At 49.3% G+C, this 21,924-nt stretch overlaps 2 protein-coding genes across 2 annotated transcripts in view; both read left to right on the top strand.

The window, feature by feature from the left end:
- The first annotated feature begins 1,620 nt into the window (after positions 1-1,620).
- LOC146601907 (carboxypeptidase A2-like) lies at positions 1,621-14,770 on the top strand. The gene is made up of 12 exons (XM_085326129.1): positions 1,621-1,674; positions 5,333-5,421; positions 8,196-8,277; positions 9,050-9,184; positions 9,959-10,057; positions 10,690-10,791; positions 11,002-11,103; positions 11,884-11,994; positions 12,351-12,441; positions 12,891-13,090; positions 14,093-14,177; positions 14,583-14,770. The coding sequence occupies exons 2-12, from the start codon at positions 5,357-5,359 to the stop codon at positions 14,768-14,770; spliced, it is 1,260 nt and encodes a 419-aa protein (XP_085182255.1). The 5' UTR covers positions 1,621-1,674; positions 5,333-5,356.
- Positions 14,771-19,131: 4,361 nt separating this feature from the next.
- The window catches only part of LOC146601906 (carboxypeptidase A1-like), a 7,904-nt gene continuing 5,111 nt past the window's right edge, over positions 19,132-21,924 (top strand). Inside the window, exons 1-7 of the mRNA XM_085326117.1 lie at positions 19,132-19,196; positions 19,592-19,673; positions 20,048-20,182; positions 20,374-20,472; positions 20,571-20,672; positions 21,341-21,442; positions 21,792-21,902. Coding sequence (XP_085182243.1) covers positions 19,132-19,196; positions 19,592-19,673; positions 20,048-20,182; positions 20,374-20,472; positions 20,571-20,672; positions 21,341-21,442; positions 21,792-21,902 — 696 coding nt within the window. The remainder of the gene's footprint in view (positions 19,197-19,591; positions 19,674-20,047; positions 20,183-20,373; positions 20,473-20,570; positions 20,673-21,340; positions 21,443-21,791; positions 21,903-21,924) is intronic.

Here is a 21,924-nt window from a genome sequence, read left to right as displayed (position 1 = left end):
GCCGCAAGCGCCGCCCGGCGCCATGGCGCCATGTTTATTATAACACATAATAAATGTCAGAAGCAGCCCCAGATTCCACACACAGGCTGACTGAGATGGGAAGAAGCCCACTCGCGGTGCCCTCGACGCTGTGTGGCCCGCCAGGACCGGGGGCCGCCTTGTCCTTCCGCCCGTGGAGGACAACGGCGTTGCCCCGGGAGGAGCCCGGAGCCGGCGGTTGCTGTGGCTCTGGGGCCAGGTTCTGGCATTTTGGGTTTCCCTGGGTTCTTGGTTCCTGCAACGGGTCGCCGAGGCACCGCGCGGACGCCTCCGGGAGCCCCCGGCCCCCATGGGATCCCTTTTCCTCCCGTTCTGGCCGTGTTTTTGGGCTAACGACCCCTTGTTCTCCGATGCCGCTCCAAAAGCAGATGATAGGGAGTACGACGAGGATGGCGAAGGCTTTTGGGAGATCACGGGGAAAATCCTGCTTTGCTCCTCTATCGGCATTTTGATTATCTGTCTTGTCGGCCATGCTTGTGCTCGAGTAAGATATTATTTTATTCAGTGTTTTTTGCCAGCCCTTAGGAGAACCTTGCTGTAGGCCATGCACAAAACTCTCCTACCTACAAAGATTTCACAGCCTCAGAAGTTACTTTTATGCCATTATTGTTATTATTATTTATGAATATAATAACCTTGTGGGTTTTTTTTTGTCAACATTGGTTTCAATAAGTCTTTAATCTTGAGGTATAGGGGATTGGTTGTAGCTCTCCCAGCACCCTTCCCCATCCTGACTTTACGAGCTAAACATGTTCAATGTGCTTGGTGTCCTAAAATGCCAAAACGTAACAAGATGCAGTGGAGTGTGTGGTGCAACATAAACTGCTAAAACTGGGACCCCCCTGGAAATTTCCTAATTTTGCTACTGAAAATTTAAGTCCTCAATAAGTAGCTCCACTGTGGTCAGTGTTATTGCATTGGTGTAGAGCTGCAAATGATCCAGGGATTTCAAATCTGATCCTAAAATGATGCTAGTGATGCCTACAACTAATGAGCGGCATACTGAAATCCTTAATCATTCCTCACTCAGGGCACTCCTAAGGTGTCTGGTGGATTAGGGACATGTAAATAGCCTGTTGCTTACCAAAAATAACCATTTGCTCATAATGAATTGTGTCACAGGGAATTGCGTGAGATTAACTTCCATAATTCAGGAGATGAGCTGCAGATGGAGCCCCTTGCCATTTCAGTGCTACGGGTTTATCCCAAGATGGTGAGAAAAGAAGGTGCTCTGTGTAAAAAGAGTGGGATTTCTGAGGAGCATTGCCCTGTGGAAAGGCTCAGGAGAAATGCCAGTGACTTGAGTGCTCCCTCCCAGAGCGTTTCCCTCTGGTCCGCGCTGGGACACAGCGGCAGGGCAGGGGTGCAGGACCTGGCACTGCTCCCCGGGCTGTCGCTGGGCAGGGATTAGTCAGCCTTACTTGCCGAGGAAAGCACCACAACTGCATCTTTCACCAGCTCACTCGCGCTGTTGGAGTTAGCATTACGCATTAGTGCACTAGCTATCAAAAAAGCAATATTTATCCATTCTTCTAAGTAATGAAATCTATACAGTGTGTCTTTTCCTGAAACAGATTCTCCGAAAAAGACAAGAGGAAAGATTATCTTCTGACAAAAGGGCTAGCGATTCAAAAGGTAAATACGAATTTTACAAGGGTATGCATAGGGTTCAAAAAAATGGTGCAGAAAATGCCCATGTGAGAGCGCAGGAGGAGATGCAGAACTGCTGAGAGGGCAGAGGAGACGAGCGGGGCAGCAGGAGCGCAAGGAAAGCTCAGTCCAGCATCGGTCTTTTCCCCTTTCCAGTCTCTCTCCCTCCTCTTGAACAGTCCCTTCCCTGGCAGGCTAGTGAGTTGTCCACAACTTATTTTGAGCCACGTGATATGAGAGGACAGGAGACAAGTGGGGCCACAGACTGAGGGCTTAAGGTTGGACATGCTCTGCGTGCATCGCAATGACTAATGGTTAAGCAGAACGTCTCTTCCTTCATCGTCCTCCTCATGTCATGATGAGAACCTACTTTGCTGTATGTTGGTTGTAGGGACTGTTTTTCAGACGGGGGACAACAGAGAGTCCAAACTTTACAGAAAAGGAGTTCCTCCATCTCATCGTGATGGATTTTGAGGCATTTCTAATTGGAAAGGGGGGAGGTCATATCCGTTCTGGCTCGGTGCCAGCATACACAAGCTATCTATACTTCCAGGAGTAAGAGTGACAATTTTAAGGAATGGGACAAATTGAACCAAGTTTGGTTATACAAGATTCATGTAACCTTTCACTTGTCACTGTGTCATTATGGTCTATTCATGATTCACTGCATAATACTATGTCTTCTCAGGATTGTGCATAGTGTCCCCCACCCCGCCTGCGTTAATGCATCTGGGCCCTGAGAGCACCAACTGCCCTGACCAGCCTCCTGTGGGTCCCCCACCCACATACCTGCCGCCCATTGGCCCAAGAGCTGTTTTTAAGCTGAGGCCCTCAGCCTTGACCCATATGTGAGCTACAGTGGGTGTACGGTACGCTTGGTCTCCTAGCTCCTGGCCTTGCCAGCGTGACCTCCTGGCTTGACTTTGGACCTGCCTTGTGACTGCGGACGCACCTGGTAACCTGGACTGTGGCTGTCCCTGGTTAGTGTCACCAGACCTGCTGTGCTCCTCTTGTTTGGGTTCTGTGGGACTGCAACGCTTGTTGGTGAGGTCTCTGCCCTGCCTGCCTTGCTGTCACCTCTGGCTTCTGACTTGCAGCTATGCTGCACCCCTGTTCTTGCTGCTTCCTGACTTGCTCAGGCTGTTTTGAGCCCTGAGTTGAGCACTGTGGAGCCTGACTGTCCACCTGTGCAGGACCTTGCCCCCAGGACTTACCCTGTGGTTCAAGGCTGACCTCCAAACCCTGTAGGACACTATGGCCAGCCTACAGAGAGAGGTCACAGCCCTGTGGACTTCTGTAAGACCTGCTGCAACCATATCCCCTAAGCCCTTCAGTGGAGATTAGGAGTGAGTATAAGATTTTGAGTTTAACTGCAGTTCCGGTGCCAGTGGGTGGAGGCCCCAAATGAGGCTGGTCAGGGCAATCAGAGCCTGTTGGTGTGCTCTGGGCATGGACATAATGTTTGGCAGGATAACCTGGCACCCTCTGAATCCATGTGGGATGCAGCACGAGTAATGAAGTGAGCTATAATTTTGCTCTAAACTAGGTCCCTTCTTCCTAGTTTAAAAGAACGAATCAACAGGAGGTTGTGGAGAGTCTATCAGTTCTTTACAAAACTTTGAAGGATATAAGCTTATAAGGATATAAGGCCAAATATTGGAATTATTGTGGTACTAGAAGCAGGGGAAATCTCATGGTGGCTTGTCTTCTAGGAGAAATTCCTGCAATCTGATTCAGTTTGAGAGGAATGGAGACTCCTTGTTTCCCAAGGACTGGAATAGGTCAAACATCAAAGACCATAATTATTCGGAAGACTTGAATCTAGTTGGGAGTGGACACGGGGCCCATTTTTGCCTGGCTTCCCAGCCTTGCTCTTGTGGGGAATCTTTGCTGCGGTGTCACAAGTCATTTATTAGAGATGATGGGAATCCCTGGCTGTATTTGCTCTGTAGAAAAACCTGTTCGTGGCATTTCCCACCAGACGCTGTTGTGGGTGGGAGCTGAGGTATATTCCTGCATGTCCCCAGGGCTGAATATTGCATGTGCTCTCCACAGTGTGCCCCCAAGATACAACCACTGCAGGATGACTATTTTTTTATGTGCCAAAACAAGCGAAATCCCTGTCGAAGGCTCCCTTTATTCTCAAAAACCAAGGCCTGGCCTTTAGAGAGACTTATTTGGAGCTGACTATGATTGCATTACAAAAAGCCACTGCCCCAGCTGCGGAAGGGGCAGCTTGGGAGTGGGTGTTGGAGGAGGCTCCTCAGGGAGGTGCTGACGAATGTTTTTAGAGCAATATGGGTGAGGTCTTTCTTAATGGCCGCCTCTGAGGATTATCAGTTTTCCTTTCCCCAGCCTTCCTCCCCTAGATTTCCAAGGGTGTTAAGTGTTGAAGGTGTGGCTCCCAGGAAGAGAAGCCAGAGGCTGATTACAGCGTAGTAGTAATTACTGTCTCCGATGTTAGCACCTAGGAACCCCGTCTGCATGTATTACAGCAGGTTTAGCACCTGGCTCCCCTGCAGTAAAATTTTTAACGGCACAAAGTGAATCCAACAGCCCTATGACTCTGCTCTTCATTCTGGGGTAATTGCAGCTGGGTACTCCCAGGATGCAAGGCAAGAGAGACAGTTCCCAAAGCTCAGCCAGGAGAGTGCCTGTCGCCGTTACTCCTTGGATGTGGACAGCATCGATGAAAATATCTGGGCATCTGTATGGAAGGAGAATGAGGCAGAGATTGTCCTCCCTGCAGCGAGATGTAGACAGAGACCAGCACAAGAGCAAAGAGACCCAGGGAGCTACTGGATCAGGGAGCAGCCCTGCCCTCATTGTAAAGCTGAGAGGACCAGGCAATGGCTGTCCCAGCACTTCTTTAAACCTGTCTCACCTCCACCTGGGACAGACCCTTCATTAGAAGAGGACTTCTACCAAGGAATCAATCCATGACTTGTTTTCACAAGAATTTTATTGCAGCCTTATTTTTGCTTGAAGCCCTGGAAAGGCTGGCTGGATCTATATGAAACCCCAGCAACGTGAGGATTGGGATGCTTTATTTCAATAAAAAAAACAAATTCAAACTATCTGAATTCTGTCTAGAAGTGCGTAATTTATACATAAGAGTGTGCTTATAGCATTCCATAGACACCGTCTATTAAAGACAGCTTGTTCTGTACCAGGCTAGGCCCAAAGCTCGTTCTTCAACATAGTCACTCAAATTAATCAAACATTTTAGCCAGTGTGAGATTTTTCTGTTGGCTACCTCTTTGTAACAAGGAGTGGGTTACTAGAAAACTGTAGTAGGAGAAATATTAGCATGGGAAAACACATGGGCAAGAGTCTACTGGTAGAGCTCCCTTGCGCTCTGGTGAAAGTTAGAACATCCTTCAGTTTGACTCTTATTTTCTTCTACCTAGAAAAATCTTTATGACAACACCAAGGAGCTTTGTGGGCAAAGCCTTGAAAGCAGCTCTGCTGTTTCAGTTCTGAATGTGTCAGTGGAAAATAATTTGAGGTGAGATCAGCCCCCTAATCTGTTGATTACTTCGAAAGCTTTGATATACGTGTGAGTTCAGTCACATGGAATTCAGATATGTTTTATCTGAAAAAAAGTTTCCTAACAAGTGCTGTATAAATTCACCTTTGCTAGATTGATCTGCTGTTTCCATAAAACATGAAGCTGATTTTGGTCTTCAGTGCCCTCTTCGGGGCTTCCTTGGGCCTGGAAACATTTGTTGGGTGAGTTACTTGTGTAGAAGACCTTTCATTTCAAGGCCATACTTTTCAGCTATTCCTTTCCTCATTATCTTCATTTTACAAATTCTGTTTGAGGTGTGTTCTTTTCTCTTCATAACTAACATGTCTCCAAAATACGTTAACTTAGCTCCTTGAGCATCTCAAATCACTTGGAGGTAAGGGGAATCGGGCTACAGTTCTACCAAAGAGTATTGTAGTCCTAATACTGCACTAAAGCAGACAATATAATTAAGCTACTAGGAAGCTGGTGGATTTGATAATTCAAGATTTTAATGAATCCTCCTCTTAGCTTGATCGGGGTTTTCCAAGGAGGTAGGTCTAGCTGCAGAGTTAAATTCATCTTAAATTCATGTTCACCCAAGGCTTTTTTCATCTTCTGGTAAAAGTAGGGATCAGCCTCAAAAGCCTAGATCTGGATCTGAACCTCACTGCAAAGCGTGACTATTCAGCCTAACAGATTTGGTCCAGCAAATATTGGAGCCAGAAGATCACAACTTGGCTTCATATCTGAACAAGCTCAGGAGCTGATGTTTGAAATTCAGGGTTTAAATTCTTTCTCACAAACCTGTGAATGTTTTGAGTTATGAGTAATCACAAAAGATAAGAAGTGAAGCTCATCTGAAGCTTTTATGTTCCACACGATTTTAATAAATGGCCAGGAAATAAATTCAGAAGTCTCACTAAGACTTCTATTTATGCTGTTTTCCTTCTGCAGAAAGTGTGGTTTTATGTACATGAGTGATTCTGTGCTATCACTCCATAAAGTTTTATTTCCATTTCTGGTTTTAATACATTTACCTGAGAATTCACTCAAATTATATGCAGAACTACTCCGGGGAGTTCCACGATCCTAGAACTAAACTTTCAATAAGTCAGAATCTGTACACAGCTTCTGCTTCAATAAATTTTGTTCCTTTCAGTCCTGAAATTTCACAAACCTCAGGCATGGATCATTATTCAAGTGAAAGATTACTAGCTTCTCATTATTTTTGGAGATTCGTATCATTCTCTTTAAATGTTTAATCCTTTTCTGAGCTTGCCTTGCTTAGAAATTTGGATCTTTATTTCCAACCACTGTGTTCTAAAGTTTTATCTGTATATTGCATCACAAAATATCTCCTTTAGATTTGTTTCCCCACAGCCTTACTGAGCACAGAAGAACCTTAATAGAAGGTAATAAAAAACCCCCAAAACTAATAGACACTTCCTGAGATATAGTAAGTGAACAGCAGATTCTAATGAATAAATATCTGTATATTAAAATGGAAGGATTAGGAACAAGAGATACACATTTAGTTTACAAATCGACTCTAGAGTTTATTAAGACTAGGAGAAACTATTATGGTCATTTAATTTGGTCTCCAGCATACTATAGACTGGTTTCTCTTGGATTCTTTCCTGCATCACATCCAGTGGTGGTGGTTAGTGAGCCCTGCCTCTTAACAGAAGAATCCAGTCTGGAAAGGGAAGCTTACAATGATGGAGAATCCTATAAAAAGTTGTTGCCATAGTAAAATACTTCACTATTTGTCTTGATCCAACAGAAGAATCTTGTACCTCAGGTGGCCCGAGAGAAGAACCTGGTGTTATCAAGTGTGTCTCCTCAGCAATGATGTTCACACTAGTAAATAAGCACAACGGAGTTAAGTCCCTTGTTTAGCTTAGCCTTAATGCAGCTAGGGATCACACCGGTGCTTTGGCCACGGCGCCCATCCCAGGCTGTGCTTTCAGTTGATTATTGTGTGGCTCCAACGTTTCCCTCTGAATCCGAACTGGTTCCCCAAAATAGGATGTACTATCCCGTGACTCTTGTGCGTGCTTGTTGTTCATCGATCCTTTTGTTGCTTCGCAGAGCATTGGTTGGAAGGGACCTCCGGAGCTCTTCAGTCCGATCTCCTGCTCAGAGCAGGACTTGGAGCTGTTGCCCCTTGTTGTTATCATCTTCCCCTACCTGGAAGAGTTTGGCTCTGTCATTTTTGTAACTCCCCTTCAAGCAGTTGTACGTTGCAATTAGATCACCCTGCCCTTAGCCTGAGGAAGCCCAGATTTGTCAACCTCTCCTCACAGAACTGTTTCCTTGTACCCATTTTACCAGGCAGCCTGGCTCACCCTGTGTTTGGATGTGATATATCTGTCTTTAGAGGTCTAAAAAGTATAGTGTCTAGTCTCAGGTAGTCACTGAGGTTACCTCTGTAACCAGTGGTGGGAGGTCCTTTCACAAGGTGGATCATTCCACCCGTCTGTCTGAACGGTACAAGCCACCCTCTGATTGTATCAGCTTCTGGTATCAGAAGGAAGTTAGTCAACAGTCTTTGCCTAAACAACTAAAGAAAGGTGAGATGAATCCCATATTTTGTATCTGCTCTACTTTTTTTTATATAATGCTCTCCAAGCATTTGATCATTTGCAAACTCAACCAGATTTTTTTTTTGTAAGTTCTCAACAAAAATGATAAGTATGTGCAAGACTGATCCTTGTAACTAATTAAAAACTCGGCCACTTGAGGATGTCTTGTTTCCAGTGAAACCTTGGGAACTGCCAATTAACTAGTTACTAACCTAAGGCACATGAAGCAGGTTGGCTCTGCAGGTTGTTAGTCAAACTCTTGAGTGGCGCTAAGTCAACTGCATTAGAGAAGTCCATACTTGCTGCGTCAATACGAGTGACTATTCTCCAAATCCATAATCTCCAAAACAAGCTAGTTCAACAAGGTCCTTTCTCAAGACTGTTTCTCAAGGCTTATTGGTTTACTGCAGACACCAGGTTCTCCGAATCAAGGCGAGCAATGAGGAACAGATTAAAAAATTGCAGTTTCTGGAAACGCTGGAACATCTTCAGGTATGTTATTACCACAGAGGCATTTGTTAACTCTTCAGACCATGGGTTCATCAGGGGTAGGACTTTGCGTCATGTTCAGTGCCTGCATTCAAAATCTCTCTCGACTGGGTTTACAGTCATAGTTGAACTGATCTGCTCTAGACTTTAGCATCACCCCCCCCCCCCCCGAGTTTAAAATGGGAGTGCTAATATTTCTGTACTTGTCTGCAAGAGTGGTGGGAGGAATTTATTAGTTAGAGTCTATACCACATTGAAACAGTAAAGCATGCTATAAAATCCTAGGTATTAGAGTTCTGACTGCCATTGCAGAGAATTTTTGATATAATTGCCTTTAAAAATATTGATTTGAATAATATATAAACCAAAATTTTAAAAGTCATACCAAAGGAGAAATAAAAGCAGTGTTTCACATTACCTAATAATGTAATATGGAGCTTTTCTTGAAACTATGGCTAGTGAAAAGGAGGCCAGTAAAATAATCATAATAGAAGACTAAAATTTCCTCTTGCTTGTACAGCTGAAGCTCTAAAGTCAGGGAAAATGCTGATTTTAACCCCCTCTGGACCTTTTTTCTGCTCCCAAGTTCATCACATTAACTGGTCCAAGGTTGTGGTGAGGCCAAGCTGAAGAATGGAACGTGCTGTAAGCATGATGTGGCGCGATGCTGCCGGAGTTATACAAGTTGGGAGAAATCAGTTTTTCTAGAGCTTTAGGGAAGCTGTTTGCAGAGAGCGCCTTCCTCAAACAAATCCATTTTCCTTTCTCGTTTCAGCTGGATTTCTGGTTAAATCCCTCTACCCCTGGTCTCCCTGTGGATGTCCGAATCCCCTTTAGCAGCCTCCAAGCCGTCAAAGTCTTCCTGGAGTCCAACGTCATTGAGTACACCATCCTCATTGAAGACCTGCAGGTAGGCAATGCTATAGGTGTATGATTAACTTCTATATCCAGTGGAAACAAACAGCAGTTCATGAAGTGGCCTCGTTCATTAATTCATGCACTGTTCAACATTCTGCTTTCCATGACGAGTGCTTCCTTTCCCTTGCTATGGCAGACTGTGGATTAAGCCACCGTTTCCCCAGAGATGGTCGGTGGACCACTGTTGCCCTGGGAAGCTGTGGAGGTCACTCTGAGGATGCTCTCCGAAACCATTTGGAACAGCGACATTATTGAACTCGTTAGTTCCAAGGGGCTATTCTGATCGTGAAATTTTCTGCGATCTTCTGCCGTCAGAAGTTTGGGGGTCACCGCAGTACGTTAACTGTAATTCAGAACAGCTCTGGACATCATAACCTGAAAGAACTGTGCAGCACAGTGTGACGGCAAAAATCACACTCCTGGGCACTAATCTGGTATTGCTTCATGAGCAGTAAATCCAAGACGGCATCTAAAGATTAACTCAGCCAAAACACTGCCTTTTTTTTCAAGCTTTCCAACACTAATATCTTCTTCATCTTAACAAGTGTTTTAAATTTACTGCTGAGCAATTGAACACTAGTGATCTTGCCTTCTTCACTACAGCGAAGTCCAGCAGAAACAGCAGTTTGCTCCATAGCTGTGTGAAGCTTGGGACTGTGTCCAGAGCCAGTACGCGGTGGCATCATCTCATTATTTGAGGTGAACATTGGGCGAGAGGTCTGCCAAGCAAGCAGGCTTTTCTCCACATTTGAATGGCTTGTTTTAGGTTGTACTAGATGAAGAAAAGCAAGCGATGGCCTGCAGTCAACAACGGGAGCGCAGCAGCAACACTTTCAACTACGGAACTTACCATTCTTTAGCTTCGGTGAGTAACTTGAATCCAGCTTTTGGGGAAGATGATTCTTTTTTCCTGGCTTTTTTTTCACTCTCGCTTTGATCAAATCCAATACTAGGATCTAAAATTCCTTTCTGGCTTCTTCTGGTATGTGGTTTTATTTTAAATGGATTTTTGTGTGTGTGGTCAGCACAGTGGGACAACACTCTCCCTCAAAAATTGTTGCAACTGGCCAGTGTTGATCTCATTTTTTTCTTAAACTTTTGGACAGAGCTCTATCAAAATACTTCCTTCTGACCCCTCAGAAATAGCTCAGAAGAGAGTGAGAAATAAATAAATCTTGAAATAGGGAAATACAGGAAAGCTCCAGCCATCAAGCAGAGCAGAGGATAAGGTGTTTTTACTACCGGGAGGTTCTTGGAGTGGATTGTGAACTTGTTCTTGGAGTAAATGGATCTTGAAGATACAGCAGTATTTCCTGCTGCATCTGAGAAGCTGGGAAATAGCACTGACCACACTAACGTAGGGTGAGCTGGGGCTTTGGAGAGGCCGTGCTAACGCAGGCAGGAGGTGATAAAGTGGATTTCACCAGATCCGACAGAATTCATAAGATTTTTCTGGGATAGATGGAATATAAGTATCATCCTGACTTTTAATTTTAGATTTATGAAGAACTGGATAATCTTGCACATGAGCACAGCAGCATTGTCAGCAAGCTGAAGATTGGGGAATCCTATGAAAAGCGGCCTTTGTATGTGCTCAAGGTATGGTTCCTGTGTATATAACATATTCAAGAGTGTATGGCTGCGTGTGTGTATGTATGTATATTTATGAATATATATCTGCTATACAATTATTATAGATTGTATTATATAGGGACGTGGTACAATTCAGTTCAAAGCATCCCAGTCTATATGGGATGTTTGACTAAGAGGTGCCAGCAAGAGTTTTACAAGTTTTTGCTTTATTCACAGTTCAGCACTGGAGGAACCAACCGTCCTGCAATCTGGATTGACGCCGGTATCCATTCCCGAGAGTGGGTCACCCAAGCAAGCGCATTATGGATAGCTAAAAAGGTCACTTCAGCAGTGATTGATTTTCTTTTGTCTTAGGAATGCCATTGACTATTTAAATGTATATCTACCGCACCTGTATGTACTTAACCAGGTCTGCTGCCTCTCCTTCACCTGTCTTAAAATGCAGCTGACTCCAGGCAGAATAATTTTAGGCAACTATTTAGACACGGAATTGAAATATTACAACAGCAGGGAGAAGTTTAGGTAGGCAAAATGTAGTAGTCCAGGTGGAACAGTTGATGACTCCAGGGCTGATAGCTTTATGAGTGACTGAGGACTTTGAGAAAATTAAGATTAGTTTGAGAAAATTGTTGTTAGTTTGCTACTTCAGTCTGCAGACACAGAGGAGCACTGTGTAGTTGCCTTTCACAAAAGTGATAAAAAATTCCAGCTCTATTCAAATGAGCATTTAAATTCCACTAAAAATGAGTAAGCCAGCAGAGAAGTGCAGCATGATTATAGATTCCTAAACTGGACTAATTCATCTCGATCCTAGTGCTAGCTTTGGTGCATTCTCAAGGACTTGCAGCAGAAAATTTTGTTGCCCTCTCCCGTTACATTCCTGTCTTCTGAATATAATAGTAGAGCAGATTAATTGCTCACTCCAAGCTTTAGAGCAATTTTTTTAACAAGGAACAGTTTACTGCCAGCAGATAATTCATGTTTCTTGTTTCCTGCCCAGAAAGCTAGACGTGCCTCTGTACTCAGCCGTTAGAGTGTGAGCATGAGGGAAGGAAATATGCTGATCATCACGTTGTGCCATATTTTATCTCTGCTTAGATTGCTTCTGACTATGGCAGTGATCCATCCATCACCTCTCTGCTGAAAAAAATGGATGTTTTCCTGCTGGCAGTCACAAACCCTGATGGATATGAATTCACTCATACCAAAGTGAGTAAGCACACTGCATCTAGGCTGATTTAGAAAGCTGCCATGCTCTTCCAAGGTGACATTAAATGTGAGGGAAGTAGGTTCCAAAAGTCCATTTGTTAATGCTGTGACAAGGAAATGCAAAAGAGTCGGGCAGCCAACGATTGCTTGTCTACTCCATCTTTCTTCTTCACTGTAAATTCACCAGCTCTTTGACTGTTTCCATTGGCGCATTTTGGCAGTTCTCCCATCGGAAGTAATCCTAGGCTTGTGCCTAGGATCACCTCCCGGTGAATGGGAACCATTTCTGGGTAGCAGGTGTAATGCAAGCCCTGAGCTTTGTTCCTTAGCAAAGCCACAGTGTTGTTGTGTTTTAGAATCGCATGTGGCGGAAGACACGCTCCAAGAATCAAGGCAGTCTGTGTATTGGAGTTGATCCAAACAGGAACTGGGATGCAGGTTTTGGAGGTAGGAACAAAGTTTTTGGATTCTGGCTGTCACTGTGGAGAAGGTTCCCCTTCACAGAGTCAGTAAGGTTGGAAGGGACCTTTGGAGATCATCTAGTCCACCCCTCCCCTGCTCAGCACTTTCACGCTCCTGGATCTTGTTACACAGAAACAACAACCTCCAACAGCAGCAAAATGGTCAAAACAGCAAAATGGTCAAATATAATAGTAGTTGCCTTTTCTAATGGTAATTTCTTACTGACTAGTTGCCAAAGAGCTGAAAATGAGACAAATAACCTGCACCTTCTGGCAAAAAGTCTCTTCAGCATCCGTACTCTATCACTGCTGTCATCCATCAGCATTCAAGGCTTTGCTGAAGACCTGTTTTTAGGAATCACACAACCTTGTGTTGGTCTGCTTTGTCCTTCCCCGAACACCAGTCCTTACTGTGCTCTCCTTTTGTGCCAACAGGTCCTGGAGCCAGTAGTAATCCCTGCTCTGACTCTTACCATGGGCCCAGTGCCAGCTCAGAGGTGGAAGTAAAATCTATTGTAGATTTTATTAAGAATCATGGAAAGATCCTGGCCTTCCTCACCCTCCACAGTTACTCTCAGCTCTTGATGTATCCCTACGGCTATAAATGCACTAAACCAGCAGACTATGCGGAGCTGGTGAGACACATTGACTCAACTATATCATCCTCTCTCCTTCCAGCTGGCTCTCCATACTTGAGTATTGTAGTGAGATAACAGGATAAATGAGCTGAATTAAGCCATCCTTTCATAACTGTAACCATCCATGGGACTGAACGGGACCTATTGCAATGCAATACCTTTAAAAAGATAAGTCTTGGTCCTGTGCAGACACAGCCATTCCCACCCACTGTCAGCCCTGTTCACTCACTCTAAGGCTGGCCCACATTTCCTTCTTTAGCCTAAATGACAGTATTACTATCTTAGGGGGGATATGAACCACACTATCATAGGACAATTTAGGTCTGGAGGCCTCTAGTCCAACTCTTTGCTCAATGCGGGCCAGCTTTGAAGTCAGGGCCAGCTTCAAAGTTAGATGAGGCTGCTTAGAGCCTTGTCCATCTGAGTTTTGAATGTTGTCAAGGACATAGATTCCACAGCTGCTTTAGGCCCATTCTGAAGTTTTCCATGCTTATGGGGATTTTCTTTTTCCTAATATCTCTGAAATTTCCTGAGGGGCATTTTGTTTGTTGTCGCTTGTCCTTTTACTGTACACTTCCAAAAAGACCCTGGCTCTGTTTTTGTTACAACCACCGATTACATAGTTGAGGTGGGCACAAAGCCCACCGCTAAGCATTGGAAGATCTCTGACTGTCTTGGGGCTCTCTTGCATCTTCTGAACCTTCTACTGACAAACAGTGGGTGAGATGAAGCATCAGATGATTTAGTTTAGAAGCTTTTATGTTAATTTGCCTGTAATATCATTTCCTCAACATATTGTGGAAGCTGTGATTGCTGGCACTAGTATCCAGTAATGAAGAAATTCGTTCATTTGGTACAGCTGGTTTTGGGGGGAGTGAAAGCAGGTTGTAAACAAATTTAGAGGCTTCTCTAAATAGGGTTCAGGATGGTGAAATCTGAAGATTTAGTGTCATTAAACGTGGCTACTTTCTGACTCTTCTTCCATCCCCTCCTCTCCAGGATGCCCTGGGGAAAGCTGCTGCCAGTTCCATCCGTTCCCTGCATGGCACCACATATAAAGTGGGGAGCATTTGCTCTACTATCTGTGAGTATTTCACCATTCTGAGCTTTATGGGCTATCCCAGGGAAACATGCCATGCTTTGGTCTCCCCTCAAGTTCTCTGACTCACAAGGTCCTTCTTGGAGGTCATGTTGCTTCAGTGGAGTGACACCACGAGTCAGATGTTGCCAGCTGAGTGTTCACATGAAAGCCTAATACTTGATCCTCACAAATATTACCACTGTAAAGTTCTCTTCTGGATAACATCGTTTCAAAGCCATAAGCCCCAAACCAAGAATGCTTTCACTTACTTGTGTACAGCCTGATCCTGAGACATTCCCAGCGTATTTAGCACAAATTGGCTATGGTAGCTGAGAGGGCTGCAAGGAGGCATAACCCAGATCAACCCGTCGTTCATTCCTTGTGGCTTTTTCTCCCTTTCTCTTTCAGACCAAGCTAGTGGAGGCAGCATTGACTGGACTTACGATTACGGCATCAAATACTCTTTTGCCTTTGAGCTGCGAGACACAGGTAATTACGGCTTCCTTCTGCCAGCCAGCCAAATCATCCCAACTGCAGAGGAGACCTGGCTGGGTCTGAAGACCATCATGGAGCATGTGCGAGACAATCCATACTAAAAGTCGGGATGAGATCCACTGCCTAAATTCCCTTCCCTTGACACGTTTGGGACACTCGTTACTGCATGGCATATGGCTGAATAAAAGGCTTGGGTGCATATCTCCGACAGCAGTATGTGTCTGTGTATCAAGAGCATTTCTTTTTGGTTCTCTGTATTTGTGCTTGCATGGTAGACTCATTACAAGGCGTTACTGATTTTAGGCCCCAGTCAAAACTCTGTAACAGGCCCTGTTGCTGTCTGCCCCAACAAGACAAGGTAGGAGCTGTGATGAAAGGAGAGGAGGGTGGAAGATGTGACTGCTCCTGTGACTAAACATTACTGAGATTTTACAAATGACCTCCAGTTAGAAAAAGAAAACAGCCCCTTTCCCACCTGGATGAAGAGGTCATCATCCAAGATGTTGATGAGTGCAAAGGCTGAGGAGAGAATTAAAGTCAAAGAGCAGGAAGCTTCAGAGCAAGGGGGAAAGGACTGCTTGGAGAGGAGGCATCTGACCCCAGCCTGTGACTGCAGTAGCTTGCCCGGCCGTGTGCCGCCTCAGGTGGCTTCTGCAGCTGCACCTCTATTAGTAAATAAGCACTCAGAAGTATTCCCAGGCAGCATAATGCAATTACCTATACTGTTAAACTCTCATATATGCTCCCAGGTGTGATTTCAGCCCTACTCCACCTCAGATGCTTCACATTCCTGTGAAGATTTAATTTACTGGTTCAGCCGGACGGTGACACTGCTGCACCATGAGCTGCTTTTGCAGCTCCTCCTTTGGATGATGTGCTGAGCTATTTTCAACTCTGATTCTGCAGATGTGGCACTGTCTCTTCCTTTCTTGCAGGACCAGAGGTCAATACATTGCAGGGCAGAAGGTGGGGTTGGCTAAAAAAGCCTTTTTGTTTACGGTGGACAACAGTAGCCCTTCTGCAGCACTTCCTACCTCTGCAAATCTAATAAAAAGGGTTTAGAAAAAAAAATGAAGGTCCTGGACTAAGACTTTATGTGTTTATGTGTGCACATGTGGGGCAAACCTGCGTCAAGGAAGAGTGTGCTGCTCCTCTTTACACAGGGTGAAAAGTCCCCCTTGGAGGGGCTGGTGCTCTGGGTGCTGAAATCCTGGGGTTTCTCACCAACATGGGGAACACACACGTGGGGTTGGGAAGGCAGCTGGGGCACTCCTGGTTCTCCACCGTGGAGGCAAGGAAAGGTTGGGCTTCCCGGTGCAGCGCCTGCTGCCCCCAGCCATAGGTAGAATCATAGAATCAGTAAGGTTGGAAGGGACCTCTGGAGATCATCTAGTCCAACCTCCCTGCTCAGCAGGGTCACCTAGAGCATGTTAGACAGGGTTGCATCCAGGCGGGTCTTGAAGATCTCCAGAGAAGGAGACTCCACAACCTCTCTGGGCAACCTGGTCCAGTGCTCCGTCACTCTCACAGGGAAGAAATTCCCCCTCACGGTCAGGCGGAACTTCTTGTGCTTCAATTTCTGCCCGTTGCCTCTTGTCCTGTCACATGGGACAACTGGAAAGAGTTTGTCCCCATCCCCTTGACACCCTCCCTTCAGGTACTTGTACACATTGACAAGATCCCCCCTCAGGCTTCTCTTCCCCAGGCTGAAGAGGCCCAGCTCTCGCAGCCGTTCCTCACAGGGCAGGTGCTCCAGCCCTCGGATCATCCTCGTAGCCCTACGCCGGACTCTCTCCACTAGCTCCATGTCTCTCTTGTCCTGGGGAGCCCAGAACTGGACACAGGACTTGAGATGAGGCCTCAGCAAGGCTGAGTAGAGGGGCAGGATCACCTCCCTCAACCTGCTGGCAACACTCTTCCCAATTCACCCCAGGACACCATTGGCCTTCTTGGCCACAAGGGCACATTACTGGCTCATGGTCAACCTGTCATCCACCAGCACTCCCAGGTCCTTCTCTGCAGAGCTGCTCTCCTGCAGGTCAGCCCCCACCTTGTACTGGTGCCCAGGGTTATTTTTCCCTGTGTGCAGGACTCTGCCCCTGTGCTTGTTGAACCTCAGGAGGTTCCTCTCTGCCCAGCTCTCCAGCCTGTCCAGGTCTCTCTGAATGGCAGCACAGCCCTCGGGTGTGTCAGCCACTCCTCCCAGCTTGGGATCATCAGCAAACTTGCTGAGGAGGCGCTCTGTCCCCTCATCCACGTCACTGATGAAGAAGTTGTTGATGAAAATGGTAGGGGCACTGCAAAGCGCCTCTGCCGTCCCTGGGGGAATTGCAACCCACTCACGAGGGCTGGGTTTGGCCTGCACTCCAGAGAGCCAAGGGAGCCCCTAGTAGCTGGCACGTCCCACTTTCACCGTCCCGGCCCGTCGTAGTCATAGGATGTTCTGGAGGCCCCACGTTCCCAAAGAACTAGCTAACAGATGAAGGCCACTTCGAGGCTTACTGAAGACAAAGATTTGGGCATGACCTGTGCTGCTGACCGCTAAGGTTGTCCTGGCGTGGCCTCACCGTGAGTTTATCCCGGCCCTTTCCTCTTTCCCTAGCTCTGGCCACCAGGCATGGTCAGAGAGGGGACCACGATGGAAGGACCCCTGCTCTGACCCAGCGTGGCCGGGCTTGAGCGTCCTGTGGGCTCCCTTGTTGTGTTCTCCAGCTTCTTGGAGCTTCTCGTGCCCCAGTTTCTCGGGACTCATGAGCCAACACCTCCTGGCTGTGCTTCCAAGCCACCAAAGCTTCGGGCATGAGCAGTCCCTGGCGCAATAGTTATCCAGTCTAACGGGTTTATCTTGATGTCCTCGGCTTCCCTCGGCAGCTGGTGAGCTACTCACACCTTCGGGAGCGCAGCTGGAGAACAAACTTGCCCGGCGCAAGAGGGTGAAACGTGGGCTCAGACCCAAAGGACGCAAGGCCGTCGGCAGGGAAAGGCAGGTGAAGGTGCAGGTGAGGCTTCAGGCAGCTCCCCGTGGGCTCGGTGTGGGGCAGAAGGAAGCCTGGGCAGGGGGCTGGGGACTCCGCTGGCCCTGCGCCCGCCAGCTGTGCTGCTGCCCAGCCCGTGCATCTGCCGGTCCCTTCCCACCGGTGCTCGGCGACTCTCCGGGACGGTGCCGTGTGGCCGGGCTGCCCCATCCTTCCACGGCTCGTGACGGAGCCGAAGCGCCGCTGCCGAAAGGTTGCTGGTCCCCAGATCCGCCTGAGCTGCTGCCTCCCGCGTGGGCAACCCTGTGAGCGGTGGGCGGCCAGCTGCAGGCGCCTTCACACGGGGCTTCAGACTTCAGCTCTGGCCTTGCCCTGGCTTTGAAGCTCCATCCAGGCAGAGACCACTTGAGCTTCTAGGTTGTCTTGTCCCTCTTCTTCTAAGGCTTGATGATAACGGCATCCGGTTTTGGGACCCCCGCACTACCAGAAAGACATTGATAAACCAGAGTGAGCTCAGTGGAGGCCACCAAGATGGTCAGCAGCTGGACGCAAGCCCTGTGAGGAGAGTCTGAGGGAGCTGGACTGGTTCAGCCTGGAGGAGACACCTACAAGCAGCTTTCCCATACCTGAAGAAGGTTATTGAGACGACAGAGCCAGGCTCTTCACCCCTTGAAGCTGCATGATAGGAGGTGAGATACAACAGCATCAGCTGAACAAGAGCTGTTCAGATCGGATGTAAGGAAAACCCTCTCCACCATGAGAACAGGCCAGCAGCAGTCCAGATCGCCCAGAGAGCTTGTGCAGTTGCCGTCCTTGAGGGGTTTTAAGACCCAACCAGATAAGGCCCTGAGTAACCTGGTCTGACCCCAGAGCTGATCATGCTTTGGGCGAGAGGTTGGACTAGAGACCTCCTCAGGTCCCCTCCAACCGGAATTATCGTGTGATCCTAATACCCTGCCTAAACGAGGACCTCTTTCCCCACCCCACCCCCCCGTCCAGGTCTCCTTGTGCGGAGCAGCTGGCGGGCCCAGCCCCGTGGCTCCCACCGGCGCTGCCCAGGGGCCAGCTCCGAGATGCCACCGCGCTTGGTCATTCCCAGCAGGAATCGCCCGCGTATTGTGAAGCCACAAAGGACATCCCTGACTCCAGTCCTCTGCTCGACGGAGCCCGGCACCTCCAACTCCCACTGCGGCGAGTCGGGGCGCGGGGAAAACAGCCTCCCCGGCCGCCCGCCGCAGGCCCGGGGCCTCGAGGAGGATGTTTTCAGAGTCTCCCCGATTTGGCGGCTCCTTTATTTGCTTCTCCAAACAAAGCACACGGGGTCTTGGCTCCGGAGAACTGTTCCTTGCTTATCTGTTTGCTGTGTACCCACCAGCCCAGTGTGGGCAGCAGATGTGACCTTGGCAGGAAGGTCCCCGAGGTGCCCCGGCAGGACACCTGGGGGCTATATAGGCCCTCGGGGCCAAGGCCCAGCTATGTCCACCACCATGCGGGGCCTCCTGCTCGTCGTCGCCGTCGCGGCCGCTGCCTGCGGCGAGGAGCTCTTTGTGGGGTGAGTCCTGCTGCTCCCCAAGGAACACGGTGGCCATGAATCTTCTGGAGCCCTCCTTTCCCGGGCTGAGCAGAAACATCCTTCTGTCTTGCTAAATGTTGGTCCCCGCTTAGCCACTTCCCAACATTTTGGGATGCTCTTTGACCCAGGGAGGTGTTCAGAAGGTGTCTCAGACCACCCAGCTCTCCGGTGCTTGCTCTTTTTCCCACCATAGCTGCTTCAAAAGTGCATTTATTGGTCTTGACACCACCCCCCCCATGACCAATTTCATTTTAAACCTGCCAAGTGGTCGTAGCCCTTTTCCGGGTGGATCGAGCACCCTGGTACATGTCTCCCCCTCATCTGCTACCCTTTCACAACAAAGAGAATCTCCTTTTGCTCTTGACTTCCCGTAGAGACCAGGTCCTGCGCGTTGTGGTGCGTGCTGAGGAGCAGCTCGCCCTGCTCCGGACTCTGGAGGAGAAGGTGGAGCTGCAGGTGAGCGCCCATCGCCCCGGTGTCGGGGCTGCGCTCCAGTTGAACGCACATTCGCTATGTGGCACAGCTCCGCCAGATCCGCCACCAGTGCGGTTCCTCCTACCCCCCCGCCCACCCCCACACACGCCTGGGTCCTATCACGAGAAATGCGACCTGATGGGCCACCCGTCCCACCTCAGATGCTCTGATGAGGCCAGGTGGAGCCGCGTTTCTTGCCCGAGACACCAGTGACCACTAAACACCAACTGCAATTAGCTGCTGTTTTCCTAGCACCCCTTGTGAAGCCGCCTGGATGTCCCCCCGTGGCTCCCCAGTGCTCTTGGCAGAAGAGCCCGAGGTGCTGGTGGAGCCAACCTGCCCCTTTCCCAAGCCAGGTTGACTTCTGGCGTGGTCCCACCAAACCCGGTCTCCCCGTGGACCTGAGGGTCCCTTTCCAGAGCCTCCAAGCCATCAAAAGCTTCCTGGAAGCCAATGACGTTGCCTACAGCATCATGATCGAGGATGTGCAGGTAAGGGGTGCCCAGTGGGATGCAGCTCCTCGCCTCCATCCCGGTGAGGCTGCTGGGGGCAAACGGAGAAGGTGGAAAGCAGAGGGCATCTCCACTAGACTGCAAAAAAACCCCACCTGGTAGGTGGGAGGACCCGGGCTCCCTGGGGTGGGATTGGCCCCTGGGGTCCATGTTTGACTTCTCCCAACCAGGAACTGCTGGACGAGGAGAAGAGGACCATGACGCTGTCCCGGAGGCTGCAGAGAAGCACGGACACTTTCGATTTTGGCTCCTACCACACCATCGAGGAGGTGCGTGGCTCAGCCGGGCGTCCTGCCGGCGGACACGTCCCCTCTGCCGGGCGACGCGCTTGGGGAAAGGCCGGTGACGCCACTCCTGTCCCTGGCAGATCTACGACTGGATGGAGACGCTGGTGGCCGCTCACCCCAACCTGGTCACCAAGCTCCAGATCGGGCAGAGCTATGAGAAACGGCCGCTCTACGTGCTGAAGGTGGGTGCTGCCAGGCGGCTCGGCCCGACGGAGCGGGCGGAAAACCACCGGGCACCCGCAAAGCCCGGCGCCGGCCTTGCCGGAGAGCAAAGTGACGAAAAAGTGCAGGCGTGCACCAGCCCGCACACGCGTGCACAAGCCTGCACATGCATGCACAAGCCTGCACACACATATACCACCCTGCACATGCATGCACAAGCCTGCACATGCATGCACCGGCCCGCACATGCATGCACAAGCATGCACACACGTGCACCAGCCTGCACACACATCCACAAGCCTGCATGTACACAAGCCTGCACACACGCTTTCAGAAGGCAGCACACACGTGTGCAAGCTTGCATGTGTTCGGAGAAGCCTGCACACACATGAATGCACCTGCAGACTTGTGCTTAACCCTGCATGCGTGCCTAAGCCTGCACATGCGTGCACAAGCCTGTACGCGCATCCACAAGCCTGCACACACAGGCACAAGTCTGCAGGTGCGTGCACAAGCCAGTGCATGTGCATTTTGCACAAACACGCAAAAGCCTGCAGACATCTGCACGTGCACGCTCAAGCCTGCAGATGCATGCACAAGCCTGCGCACACACTCGCTCACGCTTGCACACGCCTGCGCGAGCGTGCGCGCGGGGGCTGCTGCTGACGGAGCCGCGCTCTGCTCGCAGTTCAGCACGGGGGGATCGGCCCGGCCGGCCGTCTGGCTCGACACCGGCATTCACTCCCGGGAGTGGATCACCCAGGCCACCGGCGTGTGGACAGCCAACAAGGTAGGCGCCCGCCGCCCCGCGCGCCCCACGGCAGCCGCCGCGCCGTGCCCGCGAGGTGGCCGCCATGCCTGCCCCTCCGAGGCCCTCTGGGGACGGGACCTCCAGCCTCCCCGCGCTTCCCCTGGTGATCTCCACGTGCTGCCTGCTGGTGGCCTCGCGTGTCCTGCATTGGTTGGGAGAAGCTGGTGGCTCCTCGGTCGCCCTTGGCCATGGAGCCCCGGCTGTTTCCACCACCTTGGGCGTGTGGTTCCTTGGTGTCTGCCCGTCCCCCCCCAGACCGCCCCGTGCCCGGCTAGCGTGGAGGGGTGGGGAGGTCGAGGCGGCTCCTTCTGCTCCCCTCGCCGCGCAGATCGCCGAGGCGTACGGCAAGGACGCCGCCGTGACCGCCATCCTGGACAGCATGGACGTCTTCTTCGAGATAGTCGCCAACCCCGACGGCTTCGCTTACACCCACAGCACCGTAAGCGCCGAGCTGCGCTGAG

The sequence above is a fragment of the Rhea americana genome, unplaced genomic scaffold (assembly GCF_003343005.1).
Source record: "Rhea americana isolate MKP2758 unplaced genomic scaffold, rheAme1 scaffold_1, whole genome shotgun sequence".
In the NCBI taxonomy this organism is placed as follows: domain Eukaryota; kingdom Metazoa; phylum Chordata; class Aves; order Rheiformes; family Rheidae; genus Rhea; species Rhea americana.
Note: the sequence above shows the minus strand (reverse complement) of the source record. Positions and strands in the feature narration are given on the sequence as shown.